Genomic DNA, 21,520 nt, shown 5'->3' with positions numbered 1-21,520 from the left:
AAATGCAATTGGGAGCCAGACAGTAGTTGCCCATGTCTTTAATCCCAGCGTTCCAGAGGCAGAGGCCAGCCCGGTCTATACAGTGGGATTCAGGACAGCCAAGGCTGCACAAAGAAACCATCTTGATTCCTCCCTCCCAACCACCCCCCCCCATATAAAGGAAAAAGAAAACAAAGAAAAGTTCAACTGGGGCTAATGAGAAGACTTGGCACCAACCACAGACACTGATGATCTGAGTTCAATTCCCGGGACACACATCATAGAAGTCATAGAAGTTGTTCTATGACTACATATAGCCGTGTGACATGTGCTTGCAAACCACAGAAAAACTTAAAAAGCAAAACAACCTTTTTTTTTTTTAAACTATTTAAAAATGAAAACAAGGGGGCTGGAGAGATGGTTCTACACTGTTCTTCCAGAGGACCAGGGTTCAATTCCCAGCACCCATGTTACCTCACATCTGTCTGTAACTCCAGTTCCATGTACTGATACCAATACACAGACGTACATACAGGCAAAACATCAATGAATATAAAATAAAAATAAGTTTAAAAAATCAAAACAGAAAAACCCTAGCCAGGTGTGGTGATAAAAAACCTTTAATCTCTGCAGGTGGGAATCAGAGGGGTGCAGGTCTACATAGTGCGTTCCAGGTCATCCAAACCTACAGTGATATCCTGTCCCCCAAACAGGAAAGAAAGAAAGAAAGAAAGGAAGAAAGGAAGAAAGAGAGAGAGAAAGAAAGAGAGAAAGAGAAAGAAAGAGAGAAAGAAAGAGAGAAAGAAAGAAAGAAAGAAAGAAAGGGAGAAAGGAAGAAAGGAAGGAAGAAAGAAAGAAAGAAAGAAAGAGACAGACAGACATCTAAGAGTCCCCGGCACTGAACTGTGTGCTAAGTATTCCATGAATAATCTGGTGAACTCACAAGAAACCTAATTCCATTTTATAGACAAGGTCAGTCAAGCTCAAGTGTCAGCTAGCACCCAGAGGGGACATACTTGGTCCTGAGGACAAGCATTGCACTGTCCCTACGGTCTTGCCACAGGGCATGAAGGAAGGCAATAGCTGCACGATGCAACAGAGGTGGGCACCAGTATCGATCTTGCTGCTGGGAATCAATCAGCTCCAGCACCACATGGAGACAGCTCCACACACCAAGGCTGAATTCCTACAGCAAGGACAGGTGGGCATTCAAGTTTCATGACAGCACTTCCCAAAGCCCTCCCCCAGCTTCACCCAAAGTGCAGGCTGACCTTGGACCCATTGCTGCCATCCTTCACCTCCAGATTCAGAAACAGCTCGATGAGACCTGGCTGTGTCTCTACCGCAACTGTAAGGAACTCCAGGATCATGACTTTGATGCGCATGTCCTCAATCTTGCTCTGAAGACGGGTCAGGAAGGCATCACGGATGGCAGCTGCATCACTACCCAGGCAAGCGTACACAGACATTGGGGCCACCTGGAGACCAGGACAAACAGGTTTAGGGTTCTAGGTCCAAAAAAACTTCAGTGAGGTTCTGCAGAAAGGCACTATGGTAACCTCAAGAACAACTTAAACAAAATTTTCTGGGGTCAAAGAATTCACAGAAGAAATAAGGAAAGAAGACAGTAGGTGCTGGAGAGACAGCCAGTCAAGTGCTTGCTGCACCAGCATGAGGACATGGGCTTAGAGCCTTAGTTAGCACCATGGAGAAGCTGGGATAGATGAGCCGGGAATCCTAGGACTGGGGAGGCAGAAGCCAGAGGACTGTGGGTTTGCTGATGAGCCAGTGTAGCCAATAAGCAAGCTCCAGATGCAATGAGACTGTCCTACAGAATAAGACAGACAATGATTGAAGAAGACACCCACTGCTGACCTCTGGCTTCAATGTGCATGTGCATGTTCATACTCATGAGGATATTCACATGTTAAACGTGTCTCATGTCTTAATTAAGTAAAAAGTGGAGTGTCTATCTGTCCATTAGACTGATGGAAGGATATAAAATTTGATGTTAGGAGTACAAAGCGCAGGGGCTGTAAAGACAGCTCAATGTTTAATAATACTTGCTCTTAGTTGGGCATGGTGGCACACACCTTTAGTCCCAGAACTCAGGAGGCAGAGGCAGGCAGATCTCTGAGTTTCAGGCCAGCTTAGGTGTGAAACTCTGTCTCAAAAACCCAAACCAAATGAATAAACAAGACTACCTTTTCTTGTCCAGAACTCAAGTTTGGTTCCCAGCACCCACATGGTAGCTTATAGCCAACTGTAACTGTAGTTCCATGGGATCCAAACCCTCTTACCCAAGTCTTTGGGCACCCGACACAGAGGTGGCATACACACTTATATATACACACGTAGACACTTAAACATAAAAATAAGTAAATCTAAAAAGAAAAATGGAGTTGGAGAGCCGACTTGGAGATGAGAGCAGGTACTACTCTTGCAGGGAATGCGCTGGAGTCCTAGCATGTACATCAGGCAGCTTGCAACCTCCTGTACCTCTAGTTTGGGGATCCGATATTTCAAGACTCAGTGGACAACCACACTCCAGTGCACATACCCACACACAAATGCATTCACAGGAGTATGAAACAAAACTCAGTGGGAGAGCACTGGAGAGTGGCAGGGAAGCTCATGCCTCATGCCTCTAGCTAGCAACACAGATCCTACCGTGGCCAAGCGTTTCAGCAGCTGGATGGCCAGACGCGGCAAAGCTGGGTCGTGTCTGTGGTAGATGTACTTGGCTAGGACAGCAATGAGGTTGTTCCCGTGGGCACCTGAAGCAAAGGACACAGAGCCAGGAACCCATTACAGTTCTTCCAAAACACTATCCACTGAGGCAGACTAAGTCAAGGGGGCCAGTTCAGTCCTGTTCTCAGTAGCAAAGAGATAACCAGGATTTGGGGATAAACAGTTCAATACAATGCATTAACACAAAGATATATTTTAAAAGAAACACTATTTAATAAGTAGGTTACAAAAGGCACAGTATTGAAATTTAAAAAAAAAAAAAGAAAAAAAAGAAACAGAAGAACCTTTAAGCCTGAACCCTTAAGCAGGAAGGCAGTGACATAGTTCAATGGGGAGGGCGCCTTGCCAAGCCTGACGACAGAGTCAGTCCTCCAAACCCACATGATGGAAGAAGAGAGACAAGGCCCACAATCTGAGTTCCACATGCACACATAGGTATGCGTACTCGCACGAGCTCGCACAACCAAATACCCACACACCCACACCCACACCCACATGCACATTTGGAAAACACAAAACTCTCTGGCTGGACACAGTAGCACATGCTTGTAATCTCAGCACTTGGGAGGTAAAGAAAAGAGGACCCAAAACTGAAGGGCAAGGGTCATTGAAACGGCTCAGTGGGTTTAGGTGCTTGATGCTAAACCTGATGACTATAGTTCAACTCCCAGAACCCTCATAGTGGAAAGAAAGAGCTGACACCCAGACATCATGAACACAAACATAAAAACATGTAACAAATTGAAACAAAAGGAAAAAAAAAAAAGAGTTCTAGGACATCCTTGGCTACATAATCAGTTTAAGGCCAGCCTGTGCATAATTTGGTGCCAGAGCAGTGAGTTAATAGTGGTGCACGTTCTAACTCACATAAGGCCCTGGGTTCAGACCCCAGTGAGCAAATGAAAAATATCAAAGTTATAAATGGTTTTAGACATGATATAAAACATTACTCATAATGAAATTGAGCCATAGATTAACCAACTTAAAGTCACACTGTGATATGAGCCAATGTGTTTGGAATAACTTTTTGTGCTTGTTTTTTCTGGGTTGTTTGTCTTTTGAAAGGTTTTGCTATCCAGACCAGACTGTCAGGGCCTGGTGACAGAGAATGCCAGCTTCACTGTCTTGACTAGCAGGTGGCCCTGGTCCTTCTGCCTCTGGAGAGTAGAGGGGGATTGTGGGCATGAGCCAGGTCCTATCTCCTCTATACAATCAATCACCTATGTGCAACTGCTGTCAGCTCTCTGCACTTCCATCATCACCCTGAGGGATGGTGAGAGCCATCCTCCCCATCCTACAGGTAAGACACCTTCTTACACTGTAGTCTTTTGGATGGCCTAGCACTATACTTGTTAGGCAGCCCTAGCTGAGCTTATCCTCCTGCCTCAGTCTCCCACGGATACCGGGATTTACTTTGTGCCATTCTGGATGAGAAATCTGAGACAAAGCTTAAATATGCCTGAGGTTCTCACACAGCTGAGCAAAACCTAAAGTTGAACCAAGGAAATATGAACCCAGTCTCCATCCTTAAGTATTACTATGTTATCAGCAGGAGTCCAGAATAAACTATGAGGCAGTCCCTTGTTACCAAGCCTAAATAAATGAGCTGAAAAAAATTTCTGATATCCAAGAATAGGGCATTCAATATGTCTTATGGGAAGAAATGTAGCTGAGAAGAGAAACACATACCATGCTGTGTGAGAGCCTGTTCCAGGGGGGACACCACATTAGAAGGAGGTTTCAGGCGAATAACATTGTTGGTGACAGAGAACGCCAGCTTCACTGTCTTGATCAGCAGTTGGCCCTGGCCCTGGCCTTCTGGCCCATCACTAGGTGCCAAATGGAGATCACAGTTAGTTCCGATAAGATGGTCTCAGTCAGGGTGTGCTCTCACGAGTCAGACTGCAGTGGGGCCCCATTCAGACTAGGAAATGGAAGAGGCTATGCAACAGCCACTAGCTAAGAAATACAAGGATTTGTTTGTTTTTGTGTTTGGAGACAGGGTTTCTCTGTGCAGCCCTGGCTGTCCTGGAACTCACTCTGTAGACCAGGCTGGCCTCGAACTCAGAAATCCACCTGCCTCTGCCTCCTAAGTGCTGGGATTAAAGGTGTGTGCCATCACTGCTCGGTGCTCCTTTCCTTCTATTCTATGCTGAGAACCAAGTCCTGGGCCTGTGTACTTGAGGCTGGTGCTTTACCAGAGCCACATCTCAGCCCTTCATCTCTGAGTCAGACCCTCACAATGCCACCCAGGCTGGCCTCAAACTCAGAGACTCACCTGTCTCTGCTTCCTAAGTGCTGGGATTAAAGGCCTGCCACCACCATTTGGCTATAAATGCCAAAGTTATTTTTAAAAAGCAACTGCAAGGACCAGGAAAGCTGTAACGGGATAGTCTTTAAAAAAATGAAGCTTTCCCCATGGTACTCCATCAACATGGCTACATAAACAAGACCTGAAGGAATACAATACCAACAGACATGCTAAAGACGAGATGGGGAAAGCTCATGTGGCTCCAGGCTTAAACAAAGAACTGCAAGTGAGTAAGGAGCGCTGAGAGCAAGAGAACCCAGAGACCAGCGCCCTAACTTATTATCTAACACCAAAGGCTCAGCCCTGAAATCATATATGTACAAGTAACACCAAATGATTTATGCACACACACTGGGCATGTGTATGTGTGTAAGCATGTGTGCGTAACAACACTTCAGTTTGAAGGGGTACAAGGGGGAGGGTGTGGAAGGAGTTGGAGGGAGGGAAGAAAGGGAAGGAGGAAAATGATGTACTTATATTTTAATTTTAAAAAGATGGGAAAACAAACAAAACAATTACAAGTTAAGCTAAGATGGGGTCTGAACGTCAACAGGGCAGGCACAGAGGAGGCCCTACCTGCGGGGCTGAGCAGCCATCACCATGTCTATGGTGTCCACACCAATTCCCATGATGCTAATGACCGTCTGCCCAGCTTCTGTATAAGCCAGACTGCAGATGCAGAGGGAAGGTAGGCTGGGCGTGTGGCTGGAAAACAAAGAGGGCTCTCAGTCACTAGGAGCTCTTAACCAAAAGTAAGCAGCACTACCCCATGAGCCTTGCCAACTGTCTGTGAAAGGAAGATATTCTGAACACTTTTCTCAGACTTGGTCCTAAAAGACCACCCTGAAAGTAATCTAAATCCCATCAATTAATGGATGAAATAATTACTTAAATAATTCAGGATTAACCTATTCATGTAATACACAGAAATATAAAAACAAGGGAGGGCACAACATCAAGTTACAGAGCAAGGGAGTTCACAGAGTTGCAAGGCCTAGAACAAGCACTGACTTGCCAACGGGCACCTTTGAGGCGGCACACTGCATCACACCAGACTCTCTGATGGACAGGCAGCATTTTTTTAAATTATCATAACAACTGATTACATGTGTATATATATGCACCTCATTTGTCGTTTCTGTCCATAGGGAAGAATGACAACTGAGCCAGTGGCCAGTAAATTTTAAGTAGAAATGAGTAAGTTTTGGGTTTGTGTTAGTTAATTTTTGGCAACCTGACAAAGGCCAGTCCTTTGAGAAGAGGGAACTTCAACTGAGAAAATGCCCCACCAGATTGGCCCATGGGTTATTTCTTAGTTAGTGATTAATGTAGGAGGACCCAGCCTGTTGTGAGTGGTGCCATCCCTGGGCAAGTGGTACTGGAGTATATACGAAAGAAAGCCGAACAAGCCAGTAAGCAGTGTTTCTTCAGCTCCTGCCTCGAGGTTCCTGCCCTGACTCTCCTCCGTGATAGACTGTAATGTGGACCTTTAGCTCACCAAGTTGCTTTGGACATGGGTTTTATCACAGCAGTAGAAATACTAGCTAAGACAGGATTCAACTACAGTGACATGTTGGGAAGAAACAAGGGGACTAGAAACAACCAATATGGTTTTCCTGCTGAGCCCCACAATCCCAATTACCTGCTATGCAGCTCTGTCTCTTGGCACAGGTTCAGTATTGCATGAATCAGCTCCAGAATTAGGCAACCTAGACTCCAGAAAAGACATGTGATGGATGATGCAGCCTTGTGTTAATGACCTGCCTCAAAAGAAGATCTTCAGAGAGCAGATGTTCTGGGGTGCTCAGCCCACGCTTCCCTTACCTATCAGCTCCCGCACACCATGAGAGTTGTAGCGCCATTTGTGGTAGCTAGGAAGCATCTCCTTCAACACGAACATCACACAAGGCACCAGGCCTTGGCTCTGCGTACTACCAAGCTGGCCCTATGGGAAAGCATCTGTGAGGGCCTTGGCCATGTAAGGAGGCATCCTTTATTACTTAAGATTTAAACTCAAAAGCGTAGACAGGTCCAAAGGAGAACCAGGAGCACCTTGACCAAGAATAGAAGAAGACATCAGAAATTCCTACTTCAACTGAACCATTCGGCGGACAGAGAAAACAACCAGGAAGGCGAGGTGACAATGTCACCAAAGGTGCTGACATGGGGGAGCAGGAGGAAAGGTAACCTGACAGGACAGTGGCTCCCTACTCACCAGATACAGGACTGTCAACAACAAAGAAAGCCACTCACCACCAATGACTCACCCATACCTGAAGTTCCACTATCATGAAGCATGGAAGTAGAGCACGGATGCCCCAAACTCTCTCTTTTAATAGTGCTGATTAATTCCAACTTCTGTATCTTAAACTGGACTCTCACTTTGACTCTATACACAATAATTTCTATCTAAGCCCTCACATTTCTACAGGAAAGGTATATGCAAGGTGCTGAGTGTTTTGTGTGTGTGCAGTAATAGTTATATTAAACCCGGTCCTCAGCCACATAAGAAAGTACTACCACTGAGCTACCTTACTCCCCAACAAGACCTTAAACCTGCTCTTTTTTGTGTTGGGTTCCTAAGAAGCTAGGATTCATCCTGGGGCCCCAAGCTGGCTGTGGAATGCTTTCCATTCGTGAGGCTCTAAACTCCATCAGGAAGTGACCACATACTTCTATGCCATAGACGCTCTTAGAAATTCAGAACTGCCCAAGGTCAAAGAAATTCAAGTAGCCAGTGATGAATTTCAAGTGTCTCCCTACTTCTACCCAATTCCAAAATTCTTGTTCTTAACTATACACTAGTTTTCCAGAGTCCTGATCCTCTATCAGCTCACAGCCACAATGTGCTTAAGAAGGAGCTGAGAAACTGAGCAAGAGGGATCAAAGTACCTCCTAAGAGGTAAATATGAGACCATGAGACCAGACCATGGAGGGACAAGCAGGCACACACTGGGACATGATATACAGTGCACACAGCTTGGATGACAACCACACAGCCATACAATAGGACAAGGCATAAAGAGCACGTAGATGACAGTTTCATAGCTTAACACGCAGGAGCCACAGAGTTCTAAACTCTCACTACAAGCCTTCTGACTACTAAACAAACCCCCACAATTAAGCAAGCACCAAGGAACATACTGGCCAGACTCTCAACACACAGAAGCTAATGTGCCATGACTTCACAACAGATGTCCCACAGAAGGTGACTACAGAAGCAGGAAACAGGGGAGCTGCTCCAGAATTATCTCATCAGATGGTACCTTGACAAGAGTGGTGACCAGGCGCAGAAAGGCAATGGTGACCCCATATTCGCCCTGGGGCTGCTCACTGTTCATCAGAAGGCTGCCATACCCTCCAGCATTCATTCCCTCCGCACTAGGGACAGACAGAGGAGAGGGATAAAACCATGAGCAATGTTCAAGGTTTGATGAAACAGACTATACAGCATTCTCGTTATCATCTAGATGGCTCCAACACAAAACACCAAAGCTCTTCCAAGGGAAGAATCAAATGCAGGCAATTTTATAGCCAGGGAAGAAAATGTAAGATTATACTTTATTGATGTATAACTCCAAGAGGTTTAGAGTGAAAATCAAATGAGCCATCAGGGAAACACCTGTCATGGAAGCTGAGTGAACTGAGCAAGCTCAGGTAATAAGATGGAGCCTATGTTTCAGTAACTGGCCTAGCTCACATACTCTCAGACTGGAGAAGCACACTGACTGTGCATGAGAATAGGACACCAAGTCTCTGGATCCAAACACCCCTGGGCTCTCTCAGCTGGAACATAAATGCCCACACAGCTACTGTAGTTGCAGCTGCATGAGAAAAGTCCCATTCTATCTCTTAAAAATTTAAAAACAGTGAACCATCCAGTACTCAGAGGCAAACAGATCTCTATGAATTCAAGGTAGCCTAGTCTACACAGCAAGTTCCAGCAAGGCCAGCCAGGGCTAAATAGTGAAGCCCTATCTCCAAAACAAAATTAAACCCTGTGAAGCCCCAGTGTGTCACAGAGAGCAGTTCTGGGCCCCTTCTTCATCTTATCCTCCCTCATCCTCAAATCCGTGAAGACTAAAGGCTCTTTAAAATAAATAAACAAAGGCTGGGCATGACCAGGAATGGTTCATAGCAAGGAATAAGGTCTACCTGCTCAGGACCTGGCTCACCTAATCATTTGAGTCATGTTGGAAACAGGATGGGCCACAAATGGCAAAAAACCTGTGTGACGAAGATCAGTCCAGACCTAAGAAGGAAGAAGAAGAAATTTCGTGTGCACACCCTTCTAGGTGACTATACCAAATGAGATGCTACTTAGTTAGCTCCTACAGAGACTTGTCATCTCACCTTTGCTGGGTTTCGAGCAGCCAAGACAGTTAAGCAGTTGACACAAGAAGCAATGACGTTTACCGGAGGGGAGATCACAGTTGTCAGCCTGGTTAGAGAACAAAGCGCTGTGCCCAAGTAACAAGACTTCCCAGTGCTCACTACATTGCTCTGAGGAAGGGGAGAGCTCTTGGCTGGCAAACCACAACTAAAGGCCTCCCACGGAGCTCAGGCCAGGCAAGCAACAGTCACTGCTGCAAGCTCCCAACCGCAGAGACTCACCGCTGCAGCAGCATGTAGATGCGGGATGTGATGGGCAGCAGGCAGTCTGCTATGGACAAGTCTGTGCTGATGACCTTGTGAACCAAATCAATGATGGGCTTGACCCGCTGGCAGTGCTGGATCACATCTGAGGGGGAGACAGCCTGTGACTTCTTGGCACATCACTCCATAAAAAGATCACTGTGTGCACATTCAGACCCCAAGCTGGATGGCTTCCAACTTTACCTTCAAGTTGGGTATATGCTCCCAATCCTGGAAGCACACCTAGACTTGCTTTCCATGGCCCGTCCTTACCTGCTGTGGAGACAACATGGAGTAGCATTTCAATCTCGCAAGTGAAGAGGGTCCAGCTGCTGTAGGAGTACTCCCAGCGGACAAGGTAAGCCCTGTCATCTAGCATGACTTGGCCCACAGTGCCCTGCGGAATGCGAAGGTTGGTCTGACCCCCTAGGGAAGAGAAATGCCTGTAATTCTCGGTACAAATTTGGGAGGACGTTCTTCAGGCAGATGACACTACCCAACAGTCAAAGACACCACTCTTACAACCTCTACATTAAAATGCTAAAGTCAGAAGTGCTGGCACACGCCCACAATCTCAGACTTCTGAGGCCAAAGCAGAGGAATGCTTTAAACCCACCCCGGGAACTGAGATCTTGCCCCCAAAATTTTGTCTTGTTCTTTCTTTTTCTCTAGAGAAGGTGTCACTGTGTAGACCAGGCTGGCCTCTAATTCACAAAGACTCACCTGCCCCCACCTGTCAAGCACTAGGATAAAGGAAGGTGTGTGCCACCTGACTTGCCCCAAATTAAAAACAAAAACAAAACAAAACAGAAAAAAACAAAAAATAAAAAACCCCATGGCCCACAGATAAAGGCACTTGCTGCCAAGCATAATGTGCCAACTTTGACACCTGGGACCTCACATGGTGAAAGGAGAGAACAAATTACCAAAAGTTGTCCTCGGACCTCCATAAATATACTTAAGTATATGCACACACATACTAGATAATAATTTTTATTATTCTATGTATTTATGTATTTATTTTGTACACAAGATCTCACAGTCCTGCTCAGGCTGGTATTGAACTCATAGGCTCAAGTGATCTTTCAGCCTCTAATCTTTCAAGTTGCTGGGTTCTACAACTGTGTGTCACCAAGCCTGGCTTTAAATACACCTAACATCAAATTTCTCGTATTATTCATACATCTGTGTGCCATAGGGCTGGCTCCCATTTCATCCAAGTGCTCACTCGGGAGGCTGAGAACAGTAGCTTCCTCAAGGTGGAAGCTAGTTTGGTCTACAAAGTAAGACTAGTCTCAAAACAAAAATAACGTTTATGTTTTTGTGACTGGCTTATTTCTCTTAAGAAGCCACCTTCAGGATTTATACCTGACATAATCTATACCAGATTACAAACTAATAGCACGTGCTGTCAATGAGCTCTAAGATAACACTTACTTTTTGAAGATGGAATAACACTCCTCTTTATACATACAGCACATGTTCATTTACCTCTCAAACATCCACCCCAAAACTTTTATTTTATACACATCCTTTCCCCCTAGCCATCTCTTTTTGAGGATTGTGTTTATGAAAATGAAACACTAGTTCCTAAGAGTTCACATATTCAATGCAGTATCATGTATGATGGCCCAATGCTAATGCACAATGATAGGAGAGGACAAAAGGGGTCAGCGAGGCAGCTGCTTGTAGGAGACAGCCGCAGAGGGCACACAGCCAGGACAACAGGTCATCACCCTCTCTCTACAGTACTCAAGTGTGTTCAGTAAGAGCAGCACGGATGGTTAGCCAAGCAGTTATCTCTCCGGTGCCAGGAAGGTTTACAGAGCATGCTGATCTTCAAATATTTTAAGACAGACCCTAAAGACCACCATTTTGACTAAGCTTCATGGAATAGTCTAAAAGCAAGAACAAAACTGGCAAAATAATGTTTGAGTCTTTCCAAATCTTAGCCGTGACATTGCTGTACAAGCTCTTCTCACTATAGCTACACACTGGACCATGTGCTCTATGTATAAAGAATACTATTCCACTGAGACCAAGTGGAAGAAGCAACAAAACTCTACTGGGTAGAGCAGACAATGGTCCTCGGTACTAGGGCACTGGGTACCAAGTCAACAGTGTCTCTCAGAATTCCCACTGCAGTGCATGTAGGGATGCTATGATGGTAACCGTTTTCATGCAGTTTGCTAATCCAGTCTTTTTCCTTTTGAGACAGGATCTCAATATTTAACCCTGGCTGTCCTAGAACTTGCTGTGTAGACCAGGTTGGTCTTGTACTCACAGTGATCTGCCTGTCTCTGTCTCTACCACAGTCAGCCTAATTTGAAATCTTAATAGCCATTCACACAAGACAGATCTTTAGAAAGATTATCTATTATGTACATCTTTGAGCCTATTAACTTTTAAGTCTGATTTATAATATGACACCCAATAACATGTAATGGTGACAAATGAGACCCACCTCCTTTGGAGTGTTTTCCTGTGTCACCCTTGGTAGACTATGGCACTAGAGCCAGTGCTGACCTTCCAAACCCACACTGCACATCAGTTCCTGGGCTACACAATCACTTGTGCAGGAAGTCAGTGGAATGACCACTGGATTTTTACTTACTTTTACTATGACATTACTAAGAAACAATCCCCCAAATCTCTCCACATGGTAGAACTTCCAGTGTGCTTGTAGAAAGGGCATCTGACAGTATCAGAAGGAAAATGTGTACCATTCTATCTGTGATTTCTACTAGGACTTGTGTAAACACTATCAATAAGCAGGGTACTGTGGCGCACACCTTTAACTTCTAGCACTCAGGAGGGAGGGGCCGTAGATCTCTTGAGTTTGAAGCCAGCCTGGTCTACAGAGTAAGTTCCAGGACAACAAACAATCCATCCAAAAAAGATTTTAAATCAAATTTGAAATACTAAAATTTGGGCTGGAGGGATGGCTCAGTGGTTAAGAACACTCACTGACTGCTCTTCCAGAGGTCCTGAGTTCAATTCCCAGCAACCACATGGTGGCTCACAACCATCTGTAATGGGATCCAATGCCCTCTTCTGTTGTGTCTGAAGACAGTGAAAGTATACTCACATACATGAAATAAATAACTCTTAAAAAAAAAAAAAAAGGAAATACTAAAACTAAACTAAACAAAATATAGGAATATTTCACTAGTACCAACATGTACATACAGAAAGCAGCAGAACTGTTTTTCTTTTAGTTTGATATTTGAATTATATGTATATAAAAAGATGGGTGCCAGCCAGGCAGTGGTGGTTCATGCCTTTAATTCCAGCACTTGGGAGGCAGAGGCAGGCGGATTTCTGAGTTCGAGGCCAGCCTGGTCTACAGAGTGAGTTCCAGGACAGCCAGGGTTATACAAAGAAACATTGTCACAAAAAACAAAAACAAAAAACAAATAAAAAAAGATGAGTGCCCTAAAAAACCCTTACACTTTAGGGCTGGATTCTATCTCATATTGCTTAGACTCTGTGGGAAAAATGTTGAAAAAGCAAACCACTGAAACCTCCAGTGTTTAAGGGGTGACAAGTTATTAAGTCAGAATGAACACAAAGCTAGCCACTGGCACCGGTGCTTACGCTCTCTCACTCTCTCTCCCTCACACACACACACACACACACACACACACACACACTCTCTCTCTCTCTCTCTCTCTCTCTCTCTCTCTCTTCCCCCTCCTCTCCCCCCCCATCTCTCTCAGCGGGGCTTTTCTTCAGAAAACAAGAGGTGAGTGTCCTAGAGTAAGAGAGAGTGCTCAGAAAACATTGTGGATTAGTGTGCCTGCTACTAACAACTTGATACAAGCTAGAGTCATGTAGCAGGAATCTCAACTGAGGAAATATCCCCTCCAGATGGGCCTGTAGATAAGTCTCGGTATTTTCTGGACTAATAATTGACATGTAAGGCCCAGCCCACTGTGAGTGGTCTCACCCCTGGGCAGGTATGAGCATGCAGGCTAAGCAAGAGGAGTCAACCAGTAAGCAGTGTTCCTCCATGGTTTCTGCTTCAGTTCCCGCTCTGACTTCCTTTGATGAGGAACTCTAAGAGGAAACCAGCACTTTCCTCCCCAAGTTGCTTTGGTTGTGTGTTTATCACAGCAACAGAAGCACTAGGACAATCAGCAAAAGAAAAGCCCCATGCACTCTAAACATGAACTATGTGGGAAGATGCACATCACACACTTCACTCATCGTGTGACGCAGACCTCTGCCTTGTTTACCTTGTTACAGCACAACAACAGTAAATGAAGTAAGGGAAACTAGTGATGCAAAAACATTCATTAAAAAAAACAGGCAAAAGCTCAGTATAAAGTAGGAAAATCATGTATTCTGAGCTAGCATGGGCTAACAGCAAAACAAGATGCTCTCAAAACAAGCCAGCAAACAACAAAAAGAAAAGAGAAAAAAGAAGAAAGAAGAAAGAAGAGAGGACAGGAAGGAGAAGGGAGCGAGCTCCTGAGCTAGGGAGCACTCACTTCTCACAACACACTGCTCCTAGCCTGATGCTCAGCACTCAATGAATCAACAAGTAGTGAGAAGAGGGGGAAGGGCCTCAGAAGCACTTCCTATGAAAAGATCTCTTGAAACCTGGCTACTACAGAGCATCTGTCTTACCTAGAGGGTACAGGAGTTTGGGTGTTTGCCTCCGCCAAAGAGTTCCATCTTCATGAGAGAGCACATCATGGGGCTTGTGCTTATGAAGTTCATTGTAGAAAGACATTTTATCCAGGAAACTGTACACCTGCCAACACCCAGCAAGAAACCCAGTCATACATTCACTCATGGGCCACACAAAGGGTTCTATTCTACATTTGCTCTTGAAGCCAGCTGTCTGTGCCTGACTTCTAACCTCCTCCCAGACTACTACTCGTGCTTTTCTTGAAACTGCTCTGTGCTCTTCTCAGTTAGGCCTCACCATTCCAGACCTAACCCACCTTCCCCTTACTCTACCAAGAGTATGGCTCTCTACTTACCTCTCCTCTCTCACTTACCACCCTGTCCAATGCTGAGAATCAAACCCAGGGCCTTGCAGACACTGGGGAGGCACTACCCACACAGCACACCTTCAGAGTGTCCCTTGTTTCTTAAGTTTACTACTGTTCCCTCCAAAGCAGGTACTGGGCAACTTGACAATTAGTCTCACAGCACCTACAATAGGTCCTTAGCAGAACAATCTCAATGTGCCTACACTAAGGGAACACCATCCAACTGGCATCTTTCACTCACCTCCAGATAACTCCATCCTAGCAGTGCACTGGCAATGCAGATGCACACAGGAGTGCCAGTGACACCTCAGCTAGGCCCTCCCTCTACTTTTTAGGAATCTGGCCAAACTACTCACTTTTTTGGCAGTGGACTTCCCTGACACGAGGGCTCGCAGCAATTGCAGAAGTGGGGAAAGGAGATGGGGAAACATTCCACACACACTGTCCAGAATGATCCCGAGGCCAGAGGTTGGCTCCTAAAGTAGAAAAGAAGTCATCCCCCTTTGCAAGTGCTCAGAAAAACCTAGAAACAGGCTGCAGAGATGGCTCAGCAGGAAGACAACTGACTGCTCTTCAGAGGACCCAGCTCCCACATATCAGCTGACAACTGTCTGAAACTCCCAACTACAGTATCAAACATCCTCTTCTGGCCTCTATAGGCACTGCATTCACATGTGACAGAAATAATATCCATACTCATAAAAAGAAAATAAAGATAAGTATTTTTTTCTTTTTTCTTTTCCTTTTCTTCTTTGAGACAGGGTTTCTCTGTGTAACTTTAGCTGTCCTGGAACTCATTCTGTAGATCAGGCTGGCCTCAAACTCAGAGATCTGTTTGCCTCTGCATCCAAAGTGCTGGGATTTAAAGGTGTACACCACTACCACCCATTAAAAGAAATATTTGTTTTGTATTGTTTTGGTTTGGTTTTTCGAGACAGGGTTTCTCTGTGTAGCCCTGGCTTGTCCTGGAACTCACTCTGTAGACCAGAAAAGAAATATTTTTTAAAAGCTCATACATTTATAAGAAAAACTAGAAATAGTTTTCCTTTACATAGAAATAAATAAGTTTCTTAATAATTTAAGATGTTCATATTGCACTGAAAAATGATATACTGCCTCTCTATCCAGTGCCTTCCTCCTGGGCACCCTTTGTAGAGGCAAACAATATAATTCCTTCCAGTAAATGCTTTTATCAAAGTGAGAACTACCCCAAAATCATGCCAACGCTTAGCCAGCACACACAAGCAATAGATGCCCAATCTTAAATATCTTGTAGCGGCTTCTCTCTGGAGTCTGCAAGGCCTCTGCAGAAATCAGCAGCATCTCCAGAGGGAGTTGGAAGTTATATAAGCACATTGTTCCAGCTGGGTTACAAAGAAAAGGCTGGACAGCTGGGCCCTGAACTGTAAATGTTAACTCTAAAATCTCTCAGAAATGTTTGATCATTCTCCTTTTTTTAAAAAAGATTTATTTATTTATTTTATGCAAAGAGGGCATTAGATCCAATTACAGATGGTTGTAAGCCCCCATGTAGTTGCTGGGAATTGAACTCATGACCTCTGGAAGAGCATCCAGTACTCTTAGACCCTGAGACATCTCTCCAACCTACGCCTTCTCTTTACTGTAGAGCAAGTAGTTCTCAACTTGGAGTTGTAAACCCTGTGGAGGTAGAGCAACCCTTTCACAGGAATCACCAAAGATCATCAGAAAACACAGAATTCATATTATGATTCTGACCAGCAGACCAATTAAGAGTTATGAAGTAGTAACAGAATAATTTCATGTGGTGTCACCATAAAATGAGGAACTGTACTAAAGGGCCACAGCATCAGGAAGGTTGAGAACACTGCTCTAGAGAAGGGTACAGTACAAATCCCTCTGACATACTTACTGTTCCCCAGAACAGCTCTGGAAGAGAAGGGTCTGCCAGGACTTCACATGCTGTGTCAATTACATCCTATGAAGAGAAGGAAAGGTTTGTCTTTCTGCTATAAACCACTTTATCTTTTGTATGGTATTCCATTACCATAAGGACACCAACGAATATGTTGCACAGCATGTCAAGAACTCTGGTTTACAGTCATGGCACAACACTGCACTTCTGCAGTTCTGGCACGTTGCTGCAAGCCTGTGGTTCTAGCACTACTTGAGAAGCTGAGGCATACACGTCTTATCTGCAGACAGATTCACAATTCACCTTCCTTTTTTATTTTTTAATTTTTTCTGAGCCAAGGTTTCTCTGTGTAGCCCTGGCTGGCCTGGAACACATTTATATAGACCAGGCCTGCCTCTGCTTCCTTAGTGCTGGGATTAAAGATGCACACCACAATGCTGGGCCACCAAATTCAACTTCTTGATCTGCAAATTCACATCTGTAGAATGGAAATGATAAAAGCTAGTAATACTGTGTTCTGACACAACCTGTCTATGACACACATAAAAGACTAGTGCTGGTATGCTTAGGAGGAGCAAGCGCTTACGTCACAAACAGTGTCTTCTAATTTACTGTGTTCTCAGCACGTAGCTTAGCGCACTTGACATCTGCCAGTCACTTAAGGAATACAGAGTGAATGAGAGAGGGAGAGGGGATAGTACAAGTCTGCATAAGCCCATGGAGGTCAGAAGAGGGCACCAGACCCATGGAGACACAGGCAGTTGTCAACTATGCCATGGATTCTGGAAAACAAACTGAGGAAGAGAAGCACATGCTCTTAACTCTTCAGCCCTAGGACATTTTCTCCCTTTACTTCTTTTCTTAAAGGCAGGGTCTCAATATGAAGCTGTGGCTATCCTGGGACTTAACTCTGTAGATCAGGCTGCCTTTAACTCACAGAGCTCCTCCTGCCTCTGCCTCCTGTTCTAGGATTAAAGGTGTGAGCCACAGCTAGTTGAACACTATCTGCTGGGTCTTCCCGATCAACCCTAAAGTATAGGTAAAGCTGGAGTCACAGGAACTTTACTGTTTCTTAAAGTTCTCTGTTGGGGTTCAGGAGTTGTAGCAGGTAGTTTTGTCTACAGGAGGCACCTGACAAACCACATGAACACCAATCTCAGGCAGGGAGAGTTTATTGAGCAGTACTAGTCAAGCAGGGCCATAGTTCAGATGGGAACTGAACCATGACACTATGTTGAGATTCTACAGAGTTTTTAAGCCGAAGACCCACAGTCATCTGTGCCAAGTTCTTCCCAATCAGGATTTAGGAATGCGGCCTTCTTAGGAACATGTCTTTGTTGTACACTTATCCTGCTCCCACTGGTTGGGGTATTCACCTGTTGTCTGTCTAACATTCATGTGTTGTCAAGCAGGATGGGACTTGTCTTGCTTAACATTCATGTCTTAACTTGCCAACCAGAAAGTCCGTTCCATGTACATGTCTCTTTCTGCTAAGTAGGATGTCAGTTCCCAGGGAAGTCTTTGGAACTTAAATTTTACTCAACTCCCCATTCAAAATTAAAGTCTTATTTTAAGTAGATGCAGGTGTCTCTTATGTTGGGGTCACCCCAGGGGCAGCTTATAAAGGCAAATGCCATAAAAGCTTATATACAGGTCAGGAAGTGCTGCTGGGTGATTGGTCTGGGTTCAAGCTTATTGTGACTAAGTATATAAAGCAGTTCTAACTGTTGTGATTAGTTTCCAAGGCACAGAACAGAATAGAATATGCAATCAACTTGAGCATGAGAAAGTTTCCTAGTAACAGCAGAAACAACATAGGAGAAAGTATCCATATAATATTAGTAACAAAAGAAAACGGCAGGCTAGCCAGGAAGCAGTTACCTATGCCTTAATATTTTACCTAGGCCTTAACATTCCATCTAGGTCTTGATATTTTAAATAGGCTTTAACACTTTCTATGCTCCAAATGACAGGGCAGAAAATCTAAGTCTTTCAATTAATGACTATCTCATTTTCATCAATTTATAAAATACTAATCATTACAAATGAACTCTATAAAGCAAATAGTGGTGGTGCACACCTTGAATCCCAGCACTCACGAGACAGAGACAGGAAGACCTTTGAGTTCTAGGCTAACCTGGTCTATAAATTGAGCTCCATGACAGCCTAGGCTACACAGAGAAACCTTGTCTTTAAAAACTATAAACAGCCGGGCAGTGGTGGCGCACGTCTTTAATCCCAGCACTCGGGAGGCAGAGGCAGGTGGATTTCTGAGTTCAAGGCCAGCCTGGTCTACAGAGTGAGTTCCAGGACAGCCAGGGCTACACAGAGAAACCCTGTCTCGAAAAAAACAAAACACAAAACAAAACAAAACAAAAAACTATAAACAAACAAACAAATAAATAGAAGAGAAGTAGCAAGAAACAACTCTGAGGCCCATTGTGGTGACTGGACTGTAATTGAGGGTGCCTGACTGACTGCAAAGATAGCCATGTACTGACCTGCTGGTTGCCCAACGTATGCAGCTCCAGTGAGGTGAGAGCAAAGGAAAGAAGACCATAGACACACATGCAGGCGGTACTCGTGGTGCACTGGAATGATAAGGCAATTCACAGTCAAGGCTGAGTAACATGACTCTCTCCAAGACTCAGCCATCATATCTAGAGCCCTTGAAAACAAACCAAAAGTAATCCCTCCTTATTTTCCTAATTTAGTTACAATATTAGAAGGAAGGGCTAACAAAAGGAATAAAACCAAAAGAACTGATCTCATAATGACCAAAGTTTTTGAAGATAAAAAGAAAACCACAGGTGGGCCATGGTGGGGCACACCCTTAATCCCAGCACCTGGGAGCTAGGGCTACATAGGGAAACTCTGTCTCAAAACAACAACAACAAAGACCACATCCAGCCAAGAGACTGGATACACACTAGAGGCTCTATAAGCTAATCCAAATGAGAAAACCAATACCATCAACCTGCAGTACAGAGAGGTGCCTGCCTATCAGCTGAGGTTTCTGTTTTAAGACTAATTTCGTTGTAAAACTTCTTGTGGTACTGGGGATTGAGCCCAAGGTCTCATGAGTAAATAAACGACTAGGCTCATATTCTGATACTAAGCTTAATCCCCAGCCCCAAAGAGTAGTTTTCAGAGCAGCTTTATGCTGACATCAGAGAAGGCTGTCCTAAGAATCCCATTTGGCTGACTCATCTCTCCTTCCCAACTCACTCTTGGCAGCAGCTGCTCTTTTGAGTGTCACACTGGTGGAACCACACACTATGTGGCCTCTTCAAATTTACTCCCTTTACTTAGTAATACGCATCAGGATTCTCCTACCATTTTTTCAGACCAGTGGAGAGGGTTTGCAGCCGGGAACTGGGAATCAAACCTAGGGATTCATGTATGCTAGGGGAATGCTGCATAACCAAGTTGTATCTACAGCCCTCTTCCATGTTTTCTCAGGGATTCATACTGAATTTCTTCTACTTCCCCTTCCTTTTCTTCTTTTTTTACAGACAGCGTTTCTGTGTATAGCTCTGGCTGTCCTGGAACTTGCTCTGTAGTCCAGGCTGGCCTTGAACTCAAGAGATCTGCCTGGTTTTGATTCCTGAGTGCTAAGATCAAAGGGGTGTGCCACCACACTGACCCACCGATTTCTAAATGTTGAGTAACATCCCACTGCCTCATGTGCCATGGGTTACTTCTAGCTCCTATAGGACATTCCCAGCATTACATTCCGGCCGCCATGAAAGTGCTTATGACAAGAGTGAGGCTACGAACATCTGTGAAAGGGTTCTTCTAGGAGCACAGTCTTCTTTTCAAGTAGAGAAACCAATGATTAAAATGCCAACTCTACCTTTCTTCTTCCTCCTCCTCCTCCTCCTCTTCCTCCTCCTCCTCCTCCTCCTCCTCCTCCTCCTCCTCATTTTTGGGGGTGGGGGATGGGAGGCTATGGTACAGAAGATTAATTCTCAGGCCCCAAGCACGCTTAGGTAAACATCTGATCACGGAGCCTGCTCCAGGTGTTTCACTTTCGTACTTCAGCATGAGCTAACTAAAGAAACGAGGCAAACACAAGCCTCAAGCCGAGAATCAGAGTTTCTCACTTATTGTTACAAATTCTCAGTCAGATGTCCAAAATTCATCCTCTAGTGCAGTGTTCTCACCCTTCCTAATGCTGCAGCCCTTTCATACAGTTCCTTATGCTGTGGTGACTCCATCCATGAAAACTATTTGGTTGCTATTCCGTGACTATAATTTTCCAATGTTACGAAGTATACTGTAAGCATCTGTTTTCTGACAGCGACCCCTGTGAAAGAGTCATTTGACCCGAAAGGGGTCACAACCAAAGGTTGAGAACTGCTGGCTCTAGAGTCAGACTCATCAATTCAAACTGTTTACCACTAACTAAGTATTGCTGACTGCAGCAAATTATATCCTCCGGGGTCTCAGCTTTCTAAGGTGTAAGTTAGCTGGTACTCCCAAGACAAGCAGGATACCAATGGGGAGTGCTAAGAATGCTATCTGACCAAACTACAAAGCCAGAGAAAACATCATCACAAAGCTGGCACAGTGGCACATGCCTGTGCGGCTAGGGTGGAAGGATCAAGAGTTCAAGGCCGGCTAGGGCTACAGACTAAGATCCTGAGTAAAGAATAAAAACCACAATGAGTGGCTGGAGAGATGGCTCAGTGGTTAAGAGCACTGACTGCTCTTGCAGAGGACCTGAGTTCAATTCCCAGCAATCACATGGTGGCTCACAACCATCTGTAATGGGATCCGATGCCCTCTTCTGGTGTGTCTTAAGACAGCTACAATGTACTCATATACATAAAATAAATAAATAAATTAAAAAAACAAAAAACATAAGCTGGGCAGTAGTGGCACATGCCTTTAATCCCAGCACTTTGGAGGCAGAGGCAGGCAGATTTCTGAGTTTGAGATCAA

At 44.6% G+C, this 21,520-nt stretch overlaps 1 protein-coding gene across 1 annotated transcript in view; it reads right to left on the bottom strand.

Moving 5' to 3' along the window:
• The window catches only part of Nup188 (nucleoporin 188), a 54,815-nt gene that overhangs the window by 11,994 nt on the left and 21,301 nt on the right, over window positions 1-21,520 (bottom strand). The window contains exons 12-27 of the mRNA XM_031369675.1: window positions 19,075-19,164; window positions 16,571-16,636; window positions 15,036-15,155; window positions 14,309-14,435; window positions 9,950-10,102; window positions 9,656-9,782; window positions 9,395-9,482; window positions 9,217-9,293; window positions 8,308-8,422; window positions 6,866-6,986; window positions 6,684-6,750; window positions 5,618-5,746; window positions 4,420-4,559; window positions 2,650-2,756; window positions 1,251-1,457; window positions 996-1,165 (exon numbers count right to left, since the gene is read on the bottom strand). Of these exons, the coding sequence (XP_031225535.1) occupies window positions 996-1,165; window positions 1,251-1,457; window positions 2,650-2,756; window positions 4,420-4,559; window positions 5,618-5,746; window positions 6,684-6,750; window positions 6,866-6,986; window positions 8,308-8,422; window positions 9,217-9,293; window positions 9,395-9,482; window positions 9,656-9,782; window positions 9,950-10,102; window positions 14,309-14,435; window positions 15,036-15,155; window positions 16,571-16,636; window positions 19,075-19,164 (1,904 nt within the window). The remainder of the gene's footprint in view (window positions 1-995; window positions 1,166-1,250; window positions 1,458-2,649; window positions 2,757-4,419; window positions 4,560-5,617; window positions 5,747-6,683; window positions 6,751-6,865; window positions 6,987-8,307; window positions 8,423-9,216; window positions 9,294-9,394; window positions 9,483-9,655; window positions 9,783-9,949; window positions 10,103-14,308; window positions 14,436-15,035; window positions 15,156-16,570; window positions 16,637-19,074; window positions 19,165-21,520) is intronic.

Source organism: Mastomys coucha, unplaced genomic scaffold (genome assembly GCF_008632895.1).
Source record: "Mastomys coucha isolate ucsf_1 unplaced genomic scaffold, UCSF_Mcou_1 pScaffold15, whole genome shotgun sequence".
In the NCBI taxonomy this organism is placed as follows: domain Eukaryota; kingdom Metazoa; phylum Chordata; class Mammalia; order Rodentia; family Muridae; genus Mastomys; species Mastomys coucha.
Note: the sequence above shows the minus strand (reverse complement) of the source record. Positions and strands in the feature narration are given on the sequence as shown.